The 21529-nt window shown below is 36.5% G+C and overlaps 1 protein-coding gene across 1 annotated transcript in view; it reads right to left on the bottom strand.

Annotated features, from left to right (window-relative positions):
- MALRD1 (MAM and LDL receptor class A domain containing 1) overlaps positions 1-21529 on the bottom strand; it is a 593611-nt gene that overhangs the window by 495242 nt on the left and 76840 nt on the right. The window contains exons 8-12 of the mRNA XM_060003111.1: positions 20860-21006; positions 17152-17318; positions 11978-12070; positions 10988-11195; positions 2284-2433 (exon numbers count right to left, since the gene is read on the bottom strand). Of these exons, the coding sequence (XP_059859094.1) occupies positions 2284-2433; positions 10988-11195; positions 11978-12070; positions 17152-17318; positions 20860-21006 (765 nt within the window). The remainder of the gene's footprint in view (positions 1-2283; positions 2434-10987; positions 11196-11977; positions 12071-17151; positions 17319-20859; positions 21007-21529) is intronic.

Below are 21529 nucleotides of genomic sequence, written 5' to 3'. Positions count from 1 at the left end.
TTAAGTTTTTAAAATGTGACACAGTAGCTGCAAAAATATTAAAAACCTAAGAAAATATTAGCAAAGTATTTTTTAAATCTATGCACTGAAAGCTTCAAATATTTAGCAAAATTGAAGATCTAAATAAATTGAAAAATTAGAAACATTTGAAAAATCATTTTTCAGTGAAAGACAAATCAAGGTTACACACAAAAAATCATTTTATGCCCATAAGTTTTTTAAAAATTAAGAGAATATAATGTCTATTGATGGTAGGCAAATAGAAAAAAGCACTCCTTTTTGCTGCTGGAATTTTAAGTATTAAAATTTGATGGGAAAGTACATATCTTTTGGTAAAAATATAGGAGTCTCACTTTTAGTCCTTTACTGCATAGAATAAAAGCTCCCCATATAAGAAAATGCATACAAGTACGGATTTTGCAACATTGTCATAATATTGTCACTCAATACGAGTATGGCTAGATATATTATGGCATATCCAGACCAAAGAAATAAAGCAAAAAAACACAAAGAATTAGGCTTTTTCTGTTTCCAGGCAAGGTTGGGTATCAGGGACCAGATTTAGCCTTCTGTCTAACAGTAGCAAAGAAATCAAAACAATATATACTAAATAATAGTTTTCAAATGTAGGGCAATGGGAATGTAGAACCACAGGATAATGATCTCTGAGAGGGGAAACAAATGAACTAAGCCATACAATTTCCCCAGCTTACTGCCTAAACCGCGTTTCCAGCTGCCATTCAGGGAGAGGAAGCCAGGAGGAGTGTGGTCTTCTCCTCAAGTTGAAAAGATGGCACCCCGGGGAGACTCAAGTGGCTACAATTCATAAAGCACAGTTCCAGGAGGGGAGAGCTGCAAAGAGAGAGAGCTCCAGAGAGCTCCCCCCAAATTTCCACCTGCGTACTGACCAGGGCATGGATATAAGGAAACTACCTGAGGCTGGAGGAAAACCTTCTAAAAGGGGCAGTTGAAGCATTGCCTCAAGGTCCCAAAGGGCCAGAAATAGTAGGGTCTTTTCACTAACCAGAGTGGAAACGTTAATTATACATAGGAATTGGAAAGAGTGCTCAAGTTAAATGAAAACTTATATCCAGACAAAACCTGTAGGCAAATTTTATAGAATATTCATAATCACCAAAATTTAGAAACAACCCAAATATCCTTCCATCTGTTTACACCCAACTCTAGTAATGTGATATATACTCAATAACTGGTTTGAGAAAGGAAAAAAAAAATCATTATATGAGCTTGGAGGAAATGTACTATTAATACATATAGTTCTAATAATTAACAGTCTCCTTCCTATGATAAACTTTAAATTTAATCCAATCTGTCACAGAATCTTAAGGGAAAAATGAGACTCACTGGCACAAAAGCAACAATTAAGATCTCACTCCACTGTTAAATAATAAGCTGCATTTATAGTTTTAGATAACGGATGGATAGCCAAAGTCTCCCTTCCATCCCCTAACATCCTCCCCAACCCCAATTTCCAGTGGTTGAAGACACAGTCAATACTGTTAGTTTTCACATACTTCTTTGGAAATCTCAAAGGAGAAACAAATATAATAATGTCCAGTGGGGTTATACAAGCTTAAAGAGGATCTACAGTACAGTTGCCTTATTATAAAGTTAATATGATACTAATGTACCTTTGTAATGTTATCCAAACAAAACAGAAATAGAACAAAACCTTGTGTTTTCCTTGGAGCTTCACAAACCCTTATTGGAATGCCCTATGCAGTTATGGTTGCTCTATTTTAAGGGGACATGTAAAAATTGTACTGCTGATTAAAAGTATATATGCGGAAGAAGTAAGATTGTTTATTACAAAGAAGCCATAAGAGTGATTACATTGCATTCAAGTATTTGTAGATTTATTTTAAAGACAGTGCTAACTCTCTGTTCTTAGAAAAAGGATTAAACTATTTTTCTTTCTGTTTTATGAAATTTGGATTGCTCTAAAAAGAAGACAACCCTACTGTACATGATTCATGACAACTAGAGAAAATTACCAGAAGACTTTTCCCCTCTTCATGCCTTCAATCCAACCTTTTAAAAAGTGTAACGAAAAGTTTTGTTATTAAAACAATGCTCCTTTCAGGAAACTCAATTAAGCACAACTTATTAAGTTGATCAGGACAATTTAAAGCAAGACAAACCAGAGTTGCATTTATAAAGTCTATAGATAGAAGTGAAAACACATAGTATCATCATTCACAACAGGAAAGAAAGACAACAATTTTGGGGGGGAAGGAAAAAGAAAAGAGGAAAATGTCCTACCATGATTTGTGTTTGTTGTGTTCTCAGCATCAGGAAGATGGTGGTCTACACTCGTCAGCCTTTTCACGAATTCCCAGTGTGAATCTTCTTCTGTGAGAAATGGCTCCCAGCCACAGAAACCAGACTCAAAGCCACACCTGACATGATTTGCTGTTATGCACAAAAAGAAAACTGGTAAGGAGAAATGAAGGGGGAGCAAGCAGGGAAACACTGACTCTATGTTAGCCGATGAACTTAGGCAGTCAGAACTGTCACTCCACTTCGTAAAGAATGTTTCCCGATCATCAGAATAGTTTTACTTTTTCCAACCTCACAAAGTGTTCCATGTGCTGTGTGAGGCATTGCCCCTCTATACTCTTCTGTTTCCAAGCCTGGCACATTCCACCCTGGTTGGCCATCTCCACTGCATTTAATGAGACAGGGTGAAACTCTACAGCTTTTCAGAGAGTAACCAATTCACCTGCCAAGATGAAAAAGATTCACCTGCCGAGATGGTTAAAAAAAATTTGAAAGGATGGTATTTAAATTAATTCTAGACACCTGAAGAGCTTGAGGTCAGCACCTTAGAATTCATTCTATTATGTTACTTCAACAGCTTCTCAAAAAAAAAAAAAAAACAATCCCTAGCCACTTTGCATTGCAGGTAAATTAGATATTTTGAACTTTGCTTTGTTTCCCCTTCTTAATACACAACTAAAAAGTTGAAAAATACTTAAGTTCCTACATTTATCACAAAGCACGACTTCTAGAGAAAGTCGGGATTTGGGGTAAGCTTCCTAAGCACCTTTCCTAGCTTTTTCACCAAATTAGTGAGGAAAAAACAAAAGTTTCAGAGGGCTGGGCCATACACCAGAAGTTCTAACAACTTGATTTGTGCTTTCAAGAAATTAGCTTTTATGTGTTTAAATTTTCTTTTCCTGAAATAAGAATCATAGTATCAGCCTATCTTAGTTTGGGGGATAAATTAATACAATTAATTTAAAACGTATTTCCAGGTATTCCTCTTTATGCAGACACATTTTCATAACATGGGAGGACAAAATAATTCTTGGTCAGAAAACACCTAAAGTTTTGACAAGCTCCCTAACATCACAATTCTATTATCTTTAATAAAAGTAATAATAGATGTGTTCTCACTGAGCTCCAAGTATGTGTCAAATATTTTGCATATATTGCCATTTGTTTTCACAAATACCCTACACAGCAAGCATAATTATGCCCGAAAGATTTTCTTTTTGAAATTTTAGCACTAAGCAACTCACCTATGGTAAGTTTTAGTAAATGGAATGTCCAGGCTTTGAGCTGTTTGACACCAAAGCTTATACTTTGAAGCCTCCCTGCACCTGGGACTCTGTCTCAAAATTTAAAAGACTGCTTCACTGTATGCTTGCTCTTAACCATTATTTTCAGTTTTAAATAATGTGAGCAATTTTATAAGCAATATTGAATAAGCCCACTATATCTTAATAATCAAAGGATTTTCAAATTTCTATAAAAATGGAGGCCTGGTTTCATGACCAGATATTTCATCACTAACGTGTCAACTCTTAAAACACTGAAGTGCACTTTGTAAGTGACAGGGCCACTTAAATTTTCTCTACGTGTAAATTCAACGTATAGATCTTAGAGCTATGCTTGTTTCGACAGTCATATAATGGATATATAATGAAAGATATTTTTCTTCACAAGCAAATATTATTTTCCCCTTAAATATATTTCCCCAAAAATAAAAACAAGTGAATTAACTATCATATAATAATGAAAAAATGTTGCACATCCCCTCATGGTGAATCAACATGACAAGGAGATGCTGTTCACCCACATAGTACTTGGCTGGAAATCTATTGCTTCTGGATGTTTCTTTTCACAGCTCTGGCTACAGAGTTGATAAGCTACTGTTATTGATAAAAAGTGAATGCTCCAAGGAGAGCCTCTCCTGTTTTGTGACAGTCTTAAGAACCTATGACCTAGCCGTGACGGTCTTCCTGGGGATCCAGAAAATCCTCTGGTCTATTCTTTGGTCCTCTGTGAACTTTGCCACCTGCTAAGCCACCTCCCAGCTCTTCTAAGTCAGTTGGTAGAATGTAGAAATAGACAAGATTTGAAATATATACTTGACCCGTGACATGTGCTTACAAGTTGCAAATTCTTGGTCATGAACTTGGTCAAGGAATCCTTCCGCCTCCCCCACCATGGGTACCCTCAATTTCTAAACGCACACATCCTTGGAATAGAAAATCTTCCATCTGGGTTGGCCCAGGATTGTCCCAGTTTACACCTGTTGTCCAAGGATAATAATACCTCTCCTCTTTCCTCTCAAGTGACTCTGTTTGGGCAATAAATTCAATACTGCCCTATTGGGGCAATAAATTATATATTAATTCACAAAGGAAGCAAGTCCATGCAGATAACAATCTTATTGTTATATGCAATGGTGTGAAATAGCTATAAGACCAGTGAGTGTGGAAATGGAAAGTCAAAGTCACCCAAGCATCACCAAACCCTTCCGCAGACTCTTCACACCTGTGCCTGTGTCACTCAACTGCAAAAATGTAAAGAAGATTTCAAGACGAAATAACTTTGGATTGAATAAATGTTAAAAATTTGGCTTTAGGAGAAAAGTTCAAACCATTTCTTTCATTACCTGGATGTTTTATCAGTTAAAATGTCAATCACTGCACTTTCCACAGAACACTAAACACCACTGTCCTTTGAAAAATGAAAATTAATTTTTAAAATCCATCACTATAAAGATATATGAAAGCACAATCGTGCAATCACCTCTGTAAAAATCTTGGTGAACTTCTCAGATGTTTTTACCAAAGACATTCGTTCCAGTACACTTCAAAGGACTTGTTTTAAAGCTATATATTCTAGAACTTAACTGCACTATAAAATACCAGTCAAGCTTCAAACCAAAGTTGAAGTTCTTCCATTAATATTTCCCCTACATAATTCAAAATATTTAAGGTGAAGTTATAAATATCTGAAGAAAACCAGGAAGGCCAAACACATTCTGGCAGCTAATAAATGTCTTATGAAACCACATGTGTTAAACGTTAAATGTTTACAAAATCTAAAAAATCATGTATTCATATAAACAAAATGTATTCATTACAAACAGTGATTTTGATTATGTGGTTGCTTTTATTTAAATTTCTGTGACTACAAAACACATTTCACCATCTCTAATCATCAGATGAGATATGCCACAGTTCATAATTTTAGTGAAATTTCACTGAGTTCATCAGTTAGAGTAATATTTTTAAATTATGACAATGCTTTTTCTTGCATATTTAACCACTGAAGCATATTAGCAGAAGAAAAAGAATTTCATTGTGGCGGCTGAGGAAAATTCTGGATCGTGAAAATTAAAATATTTATGAGCTCTCCAGTTTGGAAGTAAATCAGTTCTCTATTGCATAAGAAAAAAGTTTGCATGGGAATGCTCCATTCAATAAGCGTATATTAGGCTTTAATATGATTATAATATATAAACATTTCGTTAATATTTATTGAGAACCTACAAGGATCTTTTCTCCACTAAACATACATGTATTTCCCTTACCCTCAGGAAGTATTGTTAGTATTCAATATTTATTTTTCAAAATATGGAAGACATCCAGAGACAGTATCACGGTAAAGATTAAATGCATTGCACTGGATTCTTGGTTTAAGCTTCTTTCACTTGAATATTGTACCAACTTCTCCTTTGAAGTGTAACAATTTATATTAGCAGGTTAAATGCTCTAACAACTCCTATTTATTCAATTAAAAGCTTTTTTCCCCATGGAATTGTCCAAACGGTTTTGATTTAAACACACATCTGTCAATCCTGCCATCCTTTTTGGAACATACAGTCTTTTTCTGTATGTTATGATTGAAAATTAGATATATATATATATATTCAAAATTTTATTGTGATAAAATATACTTAATATAAAATTACCTTTTTAACCATTTTTAAGTGTACAGTTGAGTGGCACTAAGCACCTTCACACTGCTGTACACCCAACACCATCATGAATCTCCAGAACTTTTCCATCCTCCCAAATCCAAACTCCATACCCATTAAACACTTACCCCCATTTTTCTCTTCCCCTCACCCCGGCAACCACCATTCTGCTTCCCATTTCTATGAATTTGATTCCTCTAGGTAAGAAGAATTATACAATGTTTGTCCTATTGTGACTTGCTTATTTCACTTAGCATGTCTTCAAGGGTCAGCCACCTTTTAGCGTGTGTCTACATGTAAGCATTGGGTATATTTTCTTTGTAAGTTGTTCAGCTAGTCAGTGTATACCTTTAGATATGTCTGGCACATGTTATATTAGAAATGTTTTAAAACTATATTACATATTTATTTTATTCTTAAATGTCCCTATTTTATACAGGATCATGTTAATAACGATCAAAAATCTATTGTTTGGAATCATGCAGTATTTGTCCTTCTGTGACTAGCTTATTTCACTTAGCATAATGATTCCACTTACATGAGGTACCTAAAATACTCACACTCATATGTTATTCAGTTGGTATAAAGTTTCAGTTACGCAAGGTAATGTCTATAGTCAACAATACTGTATTATGCACTTTTGTCAATTGTTTTGCAATACTTAATGCTTGTCAAAAATACAGCCTTTTGTGAAGTATTTTGAGAAGGGAGAAGCAGAAAGGAGGAGCATGAAAAAAAGCTCACTTGTCTGCCACTAACACCGGTTCAGCAGGGCCTCTTTTATGTTCATGTGAACGATGTATTTGAAGCAGAAGGTGCTGTGGAGGACAGGCGTTTCCTGTGCATCTCCTGCACCAATCGTGAGGATGGAGCCTTTTAGGGTGGAATTGGCAAAGTTTTACTGGACAAGAGCGTCTAGACTGTTTAGAACTTTGACAGGTGACATCCTCCACTCGGTAAGGGTTAGATGACTTCGGACAAGTCCTACAAAACTGCTTGAAGTAAACCTCGTGAGCGCGGGGTTCACACCTCGCACCTCCACTTTCCCATCCTTGCAGTAATCACAGCCTTCTTCCTGCTCTAAGAACTGGAAACGCCCGCCACGCTCCTCGCTGGCTCCCGGCTCTAGCCACCACCTGTTCCCGCAGCGGCCAGCTCGCCTGGTCACGGTCACGGCCGTCTGGGGCCTCCCCACCGGCGGCGGCTGCTTCAGGCTCCTGGGAGAACGCCTCCCCAGGCCTCCCCCGGCTCCCAGATCACCCACACCGTGGCCTGGGCCACGCCCTCCTCCAGGGACCACGGCCATTGGGGCGCCTTCCTCGGCGACACCTCTCCTGCCTCGGGGTGTCAGAGATGGTGGCCCTCCCTCTCCCTCCGGCGCCCCCAGCTCCGCTCGCCCTCTCGGCCCCTTCAAGGAAGGTGATGCGGCGGGATGCAAGGACTCGGGACAGCGCGGGAAGCGCACGCGTCCCGGGGCACCGGGATGCCCTGCTTGGGGAGGCCCCCAACCTGGGTGCCCTGCGGGGGAGGCCGAGCCGCCTGCACCCGCACCCTCAGGTCCGGGATCACAGGGGCAGGGGGTCGCGGGTCTGCATAGCTCCCTGCACTGTCCCAGCGAGGGCTGCACCGAGATGTCGTGGCGCGTGTTCACCTGCAAGGGCCCATTGAGGCTGCTGACTGCAGGGCGAGGCGGGGCCTCGGTCCGTGAACCTTGACCGCTGGGAGATGTGGAAACACTCAGCGGCCCTCAGCTCACCACAGCCCCGGAAAGACCACGAGGTTGTGCAGAGGAAGTGGGAGGGTAGCGCCGGCTCGGGTGCCTCCAGCGGCCCTGCCCAGCCGCGCCCTTGGCTTTGGCTGCCAGCGGATAGGGGTAAGGATCCTAGCGGGGGGCGCAACCTGGTACATGCAACCGTCCAGCACCTTGGCTTCCAGGGCACCCACATGCATAGCCCCACCTAGTTAAGAAGATAAATCTTGCGTCAAGTGTTCTCACTACAAAAGGGGTGGGGGGGGGGGGCAGGGGAGGACAAGGAAAACTTTGGATGTGAAGGATGTGGTGACAGTTTCACAGGTGTATGCATATGTCCAAACTTATCAAACTGTATACATTGATTTTGTGCCGATTTTCATACAATAATTATACCTTAATAAAACTATTTTAAAATATATTGTTTGGAATTATAATGCCCTTAGGGATTAGTGAAGTACTGGGAGTTTTGTTTCTATCATGAAAGGCCTCCAATTTGCCTCTTAAGACTACTTTTTTTTTTTATTGCCACCTGTTTTCTCTCTCAGCCATCTCTTCTAATACGCAGGTGAATCACCAGGGACATTGTTAAAATGAAACTCCGGATCCTGTAAGGCTGGGTTATATTCAAGTTCTGCATTTCAAAGGAACTCTCAGATGCTGCCGCTGATACTGCTGGTCAAGGAAGTAACGCTATAATAGCAAACTAGCAAAACCCATTTTCCCTTTACCATTAACCGCTTTTGAAAAGGCACTAGGCTACAGGCTCAATCAACTACATTTGTCAAAACAGTATAAAAGTAAGAGGAACTTGGTAAAGAAAGAACACCTGAGTGAATGTGCCTTTTGCAAAAATCACACTGACTACAGATACCAACTGACAATATTCATGAGTTAATATTTACCGAGTTTCCAGAGTATGGTAAGTACTCCTGGTGATTTCAAACTATATCTATGAGCTACAGCACTCTGGAGATTCATCCTATACTGGGATACAAAGAAGATATAAAAGCACTTTCCTTGTGCTTCATGAACTTTAAAATTCTATTTTTAAGAAAAATTTGTATAACGAATTCAAATTTGTAAAATATAAATTTAAAAGTATGTGGAAAATGTTTCAAAGTGGCTTTAACTTTCAAAGGAAAGCCTCTTAATTTGTAATGACATATATATGCATGTGTATATATGCACAATATGTTAAACACTTTAGTGCAGGAAATAGTGTAACGTTATATCAATTCTAATAATTCAATTACTATATAAATAATTTCCTCAAAGCAAAAATGATTGTACAAATATTTACATGAAATACTCATGCTGACATCAAAGTATATGGATATTTTGTAATATGTAACATGGCTACCTTTTTTTTTTTGGTCATATCCCTTACATAAGGTTGATCTCAAGCAAGCATGACAGGTTTTCTTTGGCCAAATGAGCTTACATTATTTGGAATACTTATCAGACTAAGAAGTAACACTATCTGTTGATAAGCACAGCCATCTGTCCCTGAATTCACACAAAGGAAATGGCAGGATGGTATCAAGATATACTCTATGGGGAAAATGCCAGATAAGCAATCAATAAAACTTCAATAAAGGAGGAGAAATGGGAAAATATGTCCAAAATCAAATGCTAAAGTATCTACCAATACTCTAGGTGGAATTCGATTACGAAAACCAATTGAAAGGAAAGCCTTCACCAGAGGAAAAAAAGGAGAGAAGAAGCTAAGTTTCCATATGTAGAATTGAAAAGATAAGAAATATATTTACTTTCAGTTATTGGAATTGAGAATAATACAAACCACTAGAAAGGTGAATTTCTCCAAAAGAAATGAACCAAATTGTCTGTTAAAAAGCATTTAAATGAAGCATAAAGAGGAATGTGACACTCACATTGGAGAAAATGAATGGTCCTCATATTTTTTAATGAACAAAAAGAGAGCACCGAAAATATCCACAGAGATCATATTGGTAAGGAGATTATTTTGCTTCAATCTATGGTTAAGACCAGGTGTCTGAGGAATTAATTGAATTCCTGCTTACAAACAGGCAGAGGATTTCTCGCTTGCTTTCCCATCTTCCCTTTTCTACACCCCAGTCCACTGCTGTTAATAAAATGCTTACTTGCCCATCAGCAGAAGCATTTTCATTAAAAAGGTGACATTTATCTTACTGCCATACTTTTCTTTTGCTCAACAAAATATATCACTAAAATAAAACACTGCAGCAAAATAAATGTCAAATTTTTAATAATTAAAAAACCCTCTTGTTTGTGACATAAAAATTGGATGCATTTAGTTTTAATTCATTTCTAAAGAGACACAAGTATCTTAGTTGCTAAGTTACCTCATATGAGAACCATCATGTAGGTTGTAAATTACATTATATTTCCTTTCTAATACAACTAGGTTTGAATAGTCATGGAATTTCTCATCATTACTCCTATCAAAGACTCTCCATAAACGGTCTGAAATGAAGTTGTTGGGCTTTTTTGCCTAGTCATGAATACCAACCATGGCTGACAGGATTTCTATGTCACCATGGTTGTCTGGAAGGCCATGGCAGCCCTTCTCCTCTTTACCCTTTCCCCACAGCTTCCTACATGATTGGTCAGAATAGAAAAAGCCCTACATTTAATAAAGGTTAGCAATCCATAATATATGTCTCCAAAGAGAAGAGTACAAATAGGTTCCCTCTCCCATCCATTTTCCTCTTTAATCCACACACACACACACACACAAACACACACAACTAATCACAACTATTCATTTGTTGAACAAATAGAGAGATTTCAAGTGTTAGCAAAAAGCACCAAAACATCATAGAGATGTAGGACAGAGACGCCCACGAGGAATAGTAGTGATGGCTTCAGAATGAGAATGTACATTCATCTTACTTCATACAAATTAAATGTACCTTGCTCAAGACAAAGACTCTTAAATCCAAGCATAGTCATGAATGTGAGCATATGAGTGAGTAAACCATTAATTTACTTACAGCAAGTCGCTGGATCCTCATCACTCTCATCAGAACAGTCCTGCTGAGAGTCACAGACCAATTCCTGGGCGATGCACTGGCCGCTGGCACAAGTGAATTCATCTGCAGAGCAAAGCTGTCTGGATGGGGCCTGTGCACAGGCGTAGACCCAGAGCTCGTCTAGCCCAATAAAACCTTTCTGGCTCAAAATAGTCCCTTCAAAAATAATCTTCAGGGAAAAACAAAGAACAATTTGTGAACTTACAATCTCTTCAAAAAGACCCAAAAACAAATAATAGAGATTAAAGAATTATTAAGAAAAATGCCTGTTTAAAGAGCAAGCAAATACAACTAAGAATAAAGTTCCTATTTGATCAGCTTGACCCACACACATAAGACTGATGGGCACATTAGATCCACTGAGGCCTCTGAGAAACGACCCATGATCTGACGAAGGCATCCCATTTAACCACCGACAACGTCCCTGACTGCAAACTTGTTGTTTGGTCATCTTCACAGCCCTCTTACTTTAATATTCAAGGAAAAGAATAAGTGTTAACACTACTTATACTAGAGCTATAACTGCATTTGTTTTTTTAACTACTAAAATTAGTTATTGCAATGCATGAAGGGAAATGTCAGGCAGACAGTAAGATACACAATAGAAGAGAACATTTAGAAGAATAAATTTAGGGCTTCCCTGGTGGCACAGTGGTTGAGAGTCCGCCTGCCGATGCAGGAGCCTACGCGTCCGGAGCCTGTGCTCCGCAACGGGAGAGGCCACAACAGTGAGAGGCCCACGTACGGCAAAAAAAAAAAAAAAAAAAAAAAAAAGAAAGATTTGACCTGAGTAGGGCTAGGTACAATGAAAAGTAATTGCTCTCCCCAGATATACAAGCCTACATCCCTAATTTCAATGCTAATTTAAATTAAGCAATGGGTGATAAATTCATAACTACAAAGCTAAAAATTAAACTCATGATAAAAAATACTTGTTTTTCCCTTTTATACCTGAAATGTCTTCAGTCCTTCTGGTATTAACACATCCGCTTTCACCCATTTTCTGTGAGTTGATATGCTGTATGTCCAAAATATTTCTTCTTCCTTTGATCCAAAGAAAAAGATATCACTCATTCCCAAATTCTATTCCCATAGTTATATATGTGGCTCTCTTAATTATATTTCAGTAGATTTTACCCTACCTGTAGGATATTAAGTACTAAGAAATCTAAAGTATTGGTTAAAAAGCTATATAACATTTTAAACGAAAAATGAAGAAAAGGAGAGGGGAAGGGATGAAAAGATAGAGCACAGAGGATTTTTAGGGTAGTGAAAATACTCTTTATGATAATATAATGATGGATACGTGTCATTCATTATACATTTGTCCAAACCCATAGAATGTGCAACACCAAGAGTGAACCCTAATGTAAACTAGAGACTTCAGGTGATAATGACATGTCAATGTTGATTCATCAATTGTAACATGTGTACCACTCTGGTGGAGGATGCTGATAATGGGTGAGGCTAAGCATGTGCGGGGACAGGGGGTATAAGGGAAATCTCTGTACCTTCCTCTTGATTTTGCTGTGAATCTAAAACTGCTCTATAAAGATTATTGTTTTTAAAAATAAGGAAATAAAACATGTCTACATAGTAAAGCTGCCTATTCTTTTTTTATGATGGAGAGTAAGGACAGAAAAATTTGAACGGAATCTTGAATAAAGTACTGCACTTCAAAAAATAAAATTCTAAATAGCAACTAATAAACCAGCTATTTATATCTTAATCCCACTGACATTACTTCATTTTGCAATATTGCCATGATAACAGGAAAGAAAAAATGGCAGGCAAATATTTAACATGAAAGTTAAAAAATTGTTATCAGACATATTTTCTGTACAATCTCATCTTACATATTTTTTCCTATGGAAGAATTCATTCCAAGTTCCAAATAATACACTTGTTTTCTGGAGATTATACTTCTATTTGACTCTCCAGTCACTCAGTCAAAGACCTTTTCATGTCTTCTAAAGCATGCTATGTCATGCATTTGTATGGTGATCATTTTCTAGGTTGCAAAGTGTATCCAAAATTATGTTACTATATACTATGAGGTCAGATATTCGATAAAAGTCTATAATGTACTCCGCAATTTTGCCTATGGTAGTGGACTTTATGATTTATGACTGTGCTTTTACGTTCTGAAATAATCCTATTTTTCCTTAGATTTAGTGAAATATATGTATAATGAACTATGGTGAAAATGCAGACAGTGGCATAAATATGTCTCAGGTTGAGCTCTGAGACTACCTCTGTGTTCTCCTTCTGAGAGATAGGAAACAGCACTGAAAGGTGACATCTAGTTGTAATTCAAATGACACATGACACTCATACTTTTTCAGACTGTCGTTAGCCTTCATTTCCTCACTTGGTTTCACTTATTTCATTCATACTTAAGATTTTCTAAAAATGAATCTATTTTTAACTTAGTCCTTTGCTCTTTGTTATCTACTCCAATTTCCAAGTCTTAAGTATTTCAGAAGATAGTCAAAACCAATTAAAATATACTTCATTCCATTACTTATTCATATCAATGGTTAAGACTTCCACAAGACAATGAAACATACATGGGGGACACATTTTCAGCTGATAGCTTCCAGGTCACATCACAATGAAGTGAAGTTATAAAAAGTTGATAAATACAGCAAATTTTTCTTTCAATAATTTCTAATGCAACGTCAATTATTTAGCATCGAGACACGACATTCTCCACAGATGCTGTCAGTGACACTACTTGGCAAGCTGCATTCACCATGTCCCCTCACTTTAATTTTATGACGATAATTTACAGCTATTGTGCTCTCTCTTCACAGTGCCTAACTGATTCCCCCGTTCTACTTGAAGAAGAATGCATTTACATTTTTTTCAGAAAGCTGAGCAGAGTTCTTTCTAAACTTAAATGGTTTTTCACACAAGTTAATGGTATATTGTGTATGAAATCCAGAATTTTTTTAACACATTTTCCTATCTGACAACACAAGCAATGAAAAGGAAAAAGGATTTACCTCAACTAAATGAAATCAGCTTTTATTTTATTTTTGTCCTTACTCTCAGACTCTTATCTAGTTACTTTCAACAGGTGTCAATGTAAAAAAGAAACCCTCAGTTCCGAAAAGCCTTTCAAGGGATGTTCTAATTTTCTATTATCCTAAAATCAATCAAAATTATTTAAATGTCTTTATTCCCCTAGACCAGGATCAATAATGCCATTTTACCTTTCAAGAAAAATCACTAGATCTCTTAGAGATCAGCTTATCCTTCCCCCTTTCAATGAAAAAAAACCAAGGTATCAAATTCAAGGTTATTTTTTTAACTACTTTTGATTGCATGTGGTGATAGGACCATGTACTGTGGCAAAAACCTTCCTTCAAGGAGAGCTTATTATAGCTTTAAAATCTGTATCATACAAGAAAAGATATTTTCTAAGGCATTTTCTTTCCTGTCCCAACTATGTGTTCCTGCTATTTATTTGCCAGTGGGAATTTTAAAATAATGTAAAAGGCACCATAAGCTGGACACCCCCACTATCCGTGGCTCACTGACATGGCAGCTGTCCTCAGGATAAAAGATAGGCCATTGCTATGATTATTTTCTTATAGATGATGGACAGAGACTTAATCCTAAGAATAGTTCGATGGTACAAACTAGAACTGCTACACACTGAAGCTGACTTGAAAAGTTTCAACTTTTGAGTTAACTTGTCTTTTACCTATTTTCTATTTCTCAAGTTCTAAAGTACTCTGAAAATAAAGAAAATTACCCTCAGCATTCTCACCAGGTATTTCTTGGTTCATCAGCACATTTCGTTCTAAGGGTTATTTTCGTTATTCTATTCATGGAATATGTAAATGATCATTTTCATCAAGAGCTAATTTTTTAAATGATAGGTTTGAAGTCCTTTTAACTTTGTGATAAAACATCAACTTGTAATTTAAATGTGCTTTGATGCAGTTTGCATCGGTGACCAACGTTTTACGTGTATAGAGCACAGCAAACAGTGTCAGAAAAGACTGGACACTGCCTTGCAGAATTCTGGGTAAACTAAATGGATCAAACATCAGTCAACACTCTCTAAGATGTACCCCCACCAATTGGTTCTGATTAGCACACTAGGTCAGTTCTCCATAATTAACTTCTTCTTTTCCTATAATGTGGGAGACGGAATCTTGGTAAGTCTGTTCTCATTATATGAGGTGGTATCTGAAGCCAATTTGTTTGCACTTTTTTCTTGTGCAACCCCAGAGCCAGCAGAGGAATGATATTGCTCACTTTCAATAATTCAAAACTCCATATCCACACACTGAAACTTAAAATCCATCACTGATGTTCAGGGTAGATTAAAATAATCCTTAGTATTAGAAGATAGATAACAAGTTTCTACTCAAACTTAGGACAGTGACTCATTCAAAATCTAATGACTATTGATTACCCACCATGTGAAAAACACTATTGTAGGACCGTATATTTTTAAAGCATCTTTAAGTATAATATAAGCTCAACAAAATTATTCCAGACTTTTTTTTTATGCCTTTGTGAAGAAGGATTTGGAAATTACAGAAAATTTCAAATTGCATGAAAGCTCAGTGGGCTTGGTTTACATGGCACAGGTGATAACAACTAAAAGGTGCTTAAAGCTTGAATGGCATAACATATACGGTTAAAGTTTAACCTCTTTTTTATTTGTAAAATTTCTCTCAATTATCTGGAAAGTTTGGAGTATTACACAAAGGGCAGGGAGAGGTTTCTGTCCCTCCACCCACCCCACACCATGTCAAATTGAATGAAATATATCAAATAGATTCTAGGGCAGTGGACTGCCAAATATTGCTACAAAAAAAAATGTTACAAAATGCTACAAATTGTGTCTCATCCGGGTAACAAAGGACAATGTATTAGGCCATCTGATGAGAGTAGTCATTCAACTTCATGCTTTAGAAGTCTGGAAAAGAGAAGTAGAAGAAAAAAGACTGGATATGACGAAAACAACACAAAAGGAAAAGGGGGAGATGATATGATAGAACTCAGAAGAAAAGGGGAATGTCTCTTGAATGTTCAAGTATCTTGGTAATAAGCAGTCTGATACTTGAGGATTAATTATGAAGTCACTGCAAACTTCAGAAAAGAATAGAAGAAAATGCTGTTGGCAGATGGTTAGTGGCACTTGTTAAGTACAGATGACAAACTTTTGTTGAATAATCAATCTGGCTGACGTCATGCAGAAGTTTCAACTGGATTTATCCAAAGTATTCCTGAGCCCAAGGAAACTTCTTGCTTGGATACTTTTACTGTCTTTCTTTTCCAATGTCAGAATTCCTGCAATTATTGTCAAATGTTTCCCATTTGTAGAATAACTGCTGTTTACCCCTATGATTTTTTTCCTCCTACCTATAAATAAATTCTTCTTCACAATAGAAGTTCTTAAAGTGTCTCAAGTGTTTTCCCAATTGTAGAGAATTGTTTTCAGTTAGTTAGGTTAAAAAAAAAAAAAGGGATTTGTTTATTCACTAGCATTACCACTACAACTTTCACTCTGCCCAGCACACCATTTTTTTTTTAATTTATATGACTCATTTGGCTGTATTTAATCAGCAATTACCAATCTTTTAAAACTGTATCTACTGTACCAGAACAAGTAATTTGCTTCCATCATATTTACAGCTTTAAGTATACAGAGATCAAAAATCCAGAACAGATCACATCAGAGCTTCAGTATAGAGTTAACAATACAGAATCCCAAATATATTATTACACCATAGTGTTTAATGTATTTTCATGAATTTTACCAATTTTATGAAATATTTTGCAAACTACCACAGTGTACACGACAATATCTCCTAAACCAGCTTCTTAATACTTCTTTTTAAACGTATACCAATTAAACAACATTTGTGTTATTGTATTGCACAGGGAACTACATTCAATATCCTGCAATAAACCATAATGGAAAAGAAAAAAACAAATTACCCCTCAGAAGCAAAAAAAAAAAAAAAAATTAAAGGTATCCCAAATAAAGTCAAGATAAAGAATAGCCTACATGCAACTGAGAAATGGAAACAGAAGTTGCCAAGAATAGAAATTTCATTTATTCAATGAATTTGAAATTGATGCAAGTTTCTTCTCACCTTTTTATTATACAGTCCTACTCTCAGAACACTGTTTTCCATAGAGTAATAGAATTGAAGATGACAGCTCTTGCCCAAGCAGTGACACACAGAGCTATTTAGATAAGCCCTGCTGCCTAAATGGTTAAGAGTAGAAGCATGCTTAGCCCCTACCCATATATAGTAACCTGAAAAATAAAGGGGAAAAAACGCAACTTAGAAAAAATTAGCTGCTTTCTGTTTGAACAAAATTATTGTATTACTTTTCCAAATCAAGCTCGAAACACAAATATTTTATTTAAAAGAATACCATGTTTTTAAAAGATTGCATCAACTACAAATTACAGATTTTCGTTTCCATATTTGATTTCTAAAATGCATTGTAATCTCCTCCTAATTCCTAAAATCAGTTTGACAATACCTTCAATATGAAAATTCAATATTCTTATAAAAAGAAATCTACTGATATAAAAATCTCTGTGCCACCAAATGATCATTCTTCTGAATATAACAATGCAATCTTTCTTTAATCAAAAATTCCTCATCTTTCTTCCCAAAATTATTTTCCCTTTTGATTATTTTTTCTATTCTTCACAGAAAAACTTTTACCTTTTAAGGGAATATAATTTAAACTGCCCTCTTTCTTACCAAACTACATGGAAGCATCATATACTTACAGTCCTACTAAACTACACATATGGATTGTACAGTACATAAAAATACTGTCAATCAATTTTTTCCATCTGATTCTTAAAACCAATTTGGATTGCTTTTGAACTCAATAATATACACAATACAGAGATACAAAGATATTTCTGTTTTATAACTTCAATTTTCAAAGATAAAGTCTTTCAAATGTTTTATTTCTTTGTAAGAGAGCAAATATTCCTGCAACATCTAAAAACGTTGAACTTAAATTCAGTGAAATTTATTTACTAGACATGTTAGCCTTTAATCAAACTAGTATATAATAAGTTAATACTTTTCCTCTGACCTATATGTAAGGAAATGATAAATAAAATAAAAACACATTTTTACAAAAGCAGAGACAGACTAAACAAGATAAAACATCTCAAAAGATAAGGAAAAAATAGATATGCCAAGTGATGAGCAGGGCTGAAACCACAGAACTCTTGGATGTTGGGACCAGAAGCAGGCTGTAGTAGCTAGAATTTTGACTAATTTAAATGTTGCAAAATCCTGGATGAACAGAGTCAAATTCTCTCTATGAGGTCAAAGATTAGGTCTGGAAATCATTCTCGTAAACTGAGGTGGGAAAGATACTTACCCTCACTGTTGTGGGCTATGGCTAAGAGACAGTACGTGCAAAACTCCAAGCATTACCATCAAGTATAAAACCCTAAACCAGGATTGTTACTCAGATAAGGTTCTGGGTTGCTGAGTAACACCACGATAAAATTGCTGAACAAGGAGGTAGGAACAAAGTAGAAGAGCAGGAAAGAGTAAAGTGGGTTTAGAAAGAGAACAAATCTCATTGAAAAAAAGCCTGCAAAATTTCCAGTTTCTGGACCACCATGTAAGAAGCTTGGAAGTTGTTATTCCTGTCCACTTAGCAAGAAAATATATGAACAAACTGAAAATCAACAACTCTTCTTAGACCCCTAGGAAAACTGAGGTCATGGTACAAACCACTGTGCAAGAATTGGTGAGGTAAGCAGATACAGAGAATCACAACTTTCAAGAGCAGAATCCCAAAATTGTATGGGAAAGTACAGGGGTGGAAAAAACTAGATTGTGATTGATGAACTGCTGGAGGCTCAGTGTGAAAACATTTGCGAGTTAAAAACTCCAGGCAGCCCCATCTTAGGGAGGACCCCACTCTTTTGTGAGTTTTACCTTCAGGAGCCCTACCAGGTTCTCACAGTAAGAATCAGAGAAAAATCCTCTTGTGCCTACAGCTGGGGGAGAGGAAAAGTAGTCATTTTGAAATATACCTGGACTCTCCTGTTATCCTTAATAAGGCTTTCACTCAAGAGAAGCTTTACAACCAGCTAACCGACTGGAGATCCTAACTGGGAGAAGTGAGATATCAAATCTAGCAGGTTCTAACCTTCCACACGACAGGAGCAGAATACCCAGATCCAGCCCCCACTGGATCAAAGACTGAGATCCATTCATAGGACTACAGGATGCTTCCCTTCCCCTCACAACTTATCACCACATCAAAAGTGGTCCTGTCTGATAACAAGGAAATAGTACCAAAAGAACTGCGGGTCTCAGACCTTATTTCAGAAGATATCTTTAGAGAAACCCGAAGACAACAGTGGGACCAAAACAAGAACACTACATGAAATTTTAGTCTCAGACATTAACGGCTACAGCCAACAGTAAACAGAGCCTAAACTCTAGTTGGATAAACATAAAAGCTCACATTAAATACCCATCTACCTTAATTCCTTTTATGCAGTACATTATGCCTGGCTTTCACACACACAAAAATTACAAGGCATACTAAAAGGCAAAAAAATATATAGTTTGAAGAGAAAGAAGAGACATCAGAACCAGACCCAGATCTGGCAGGGATGCTGGAATTATCAGACTGGGATAAATAAGTTAAGAGTTCCAGTGGAAAAAGTAGAAAACATGCAAAAAAGATAATGTAGGCAGAGAGTTGGAAATTCTAGGGAAGAATCAAAAAATGCTAGGGGTAAAAAACAGTATAACAGAAATGAAAAATGCCTTCAAAGGGCTCATTAGCAGACTTGACTCAGCTGAGGAATGAATCTCTGAGCTTAAGGATATGTCAATAGAAACTTCCAAAACTGAAAAGCAAACAGGAAAAAAAATTAATAACAGTGAAGAAAGGAGTGATTCTATCTAAGAACTCTGGGGAAACTACAAAAGGTGCAACATATGCGTAATGGAAATATGAGAAGAAGAAAGAGAGAAAGGAAGAGAATCAATATTTGAAGTAACAGTGACTGAGAATTTTCATCCAAATTAATGTCAGACAAACCAGAGATCCTGGAAGCTCAGGAAACACCAAGCAGGATAAATATCCAAGAAACTACATCTAAGCAAATTACTATATTCAAAACTGCAATCAAAGACAAGCGAAAACCTTGAAATATTCCAGGAAGAAAAAAATCTTACCTATAGAGGAACACAGATAAGAATTGGATCAGACTTCTCTTCCGAACCACGTAAGCAAGAAGAGAGTGGAGTAAAATATTTAAAATATTAGAAGAAGAAAAAAACTCAACCTAGAATTCTATGTCCAGCAAAAATTATCCTTCAAAAATGAAATACAAATAAAGACTTTCTCAGACAAATAAAAATTGAGGGATTTTGTGGCCAGTAGACTTGCAAGTAATGCTAAAAGGCATTCTTCAGTGAGAAGGAAAATGATACAGGTCAGAAACTCAGATCTACATAAAGAAAAGAATAGTATCAGAGAAGGAATAAATGAAAGTAAAATGAAACATTTTATTTTCAACTTGCTTAGTTAATGAAAAAATAAGTTTGTTCAAAACAGTAATAGTCCTAATGTATTTGATAATGAAATGAAATGAATGACAGCAATAATACGAGGGAAAGGAGGGAAGACTTAGGAGTATTTATTATAATGGGCTTGCACTACCCATGAGGAAGTATAGAGTTATTTGAAAGTAGACTTGGATTAGTTGTAAATGTATTTCACAAACTCTAGAGAAACCACTAAAAACAGTTAAAAAGGAAGCATAATCCATATGATTTTTTATTTGCTACCTTCATCATCACTGCTTTGATGCTGCTGAGGTGGAGATTCTAACACAGAAATTTCTCTTGCTTTTGTGCGCATCCAGGAAGTTTGCCCAGCAGATGTTTCTGACACCCAGTCACACATGTCAAAATCAAATCCACAGGCCTGACACACTAAAGAGAGGAGAAAAAGATGTCAGTGGACTATCACAGTCTACTAGAGTGGCTGCTTAACAATGGTTATAGTTGCAATCAAGGCTTAAACACACACACACAAATTCATATCTGGAAATTTTGATTCAGTAAGTCTTAGAGTGCCCTCTACTTTTTAAAAGTTCTTCATTTGATCCAGATGGGCATCCTCCGAATGAGAACCACTGCCGCCAAAAAAAAAAAAAAAATGAAGAGATTTCTTTTTCTTGTACCACTGCTTCCACTGTGGTTTTTTAAATGGCATAATATCTGACCTTACCTACTTTATGGAATTCAGTTAACTTAAATAATTTACTATTCACAATCACGTTGAAATTTTAAAGAAACATTGTATATAATTCCAAGATCTTTAATGTAATTGTTTTACAAAACAACATTATCTTAAATTGACATATTTACTGTCTTTCACTTTTTGAATAAACAACAGACTTGCAATAACACTTCAGCTAAAACCCCAATGATACTCCTGCTAAAACTAAGACAT

This window comes from Delphinus delphis, chromosome 2 (assembly GCF_949987515.2).
Source record: "Delphinus delphis chromosome 2, mDelDel1.2, whole genome shotgun sequence".
NCBI classification, from domain to species: Eukaryota; Metazoa; Chordata; class Mammalia; order Artiodactyla; family Delphinidae; genus Delphinus; species Delphinus delphis.
This window is presented reverse-complemented; position numbering and strand designations above follow the sequence as displayed.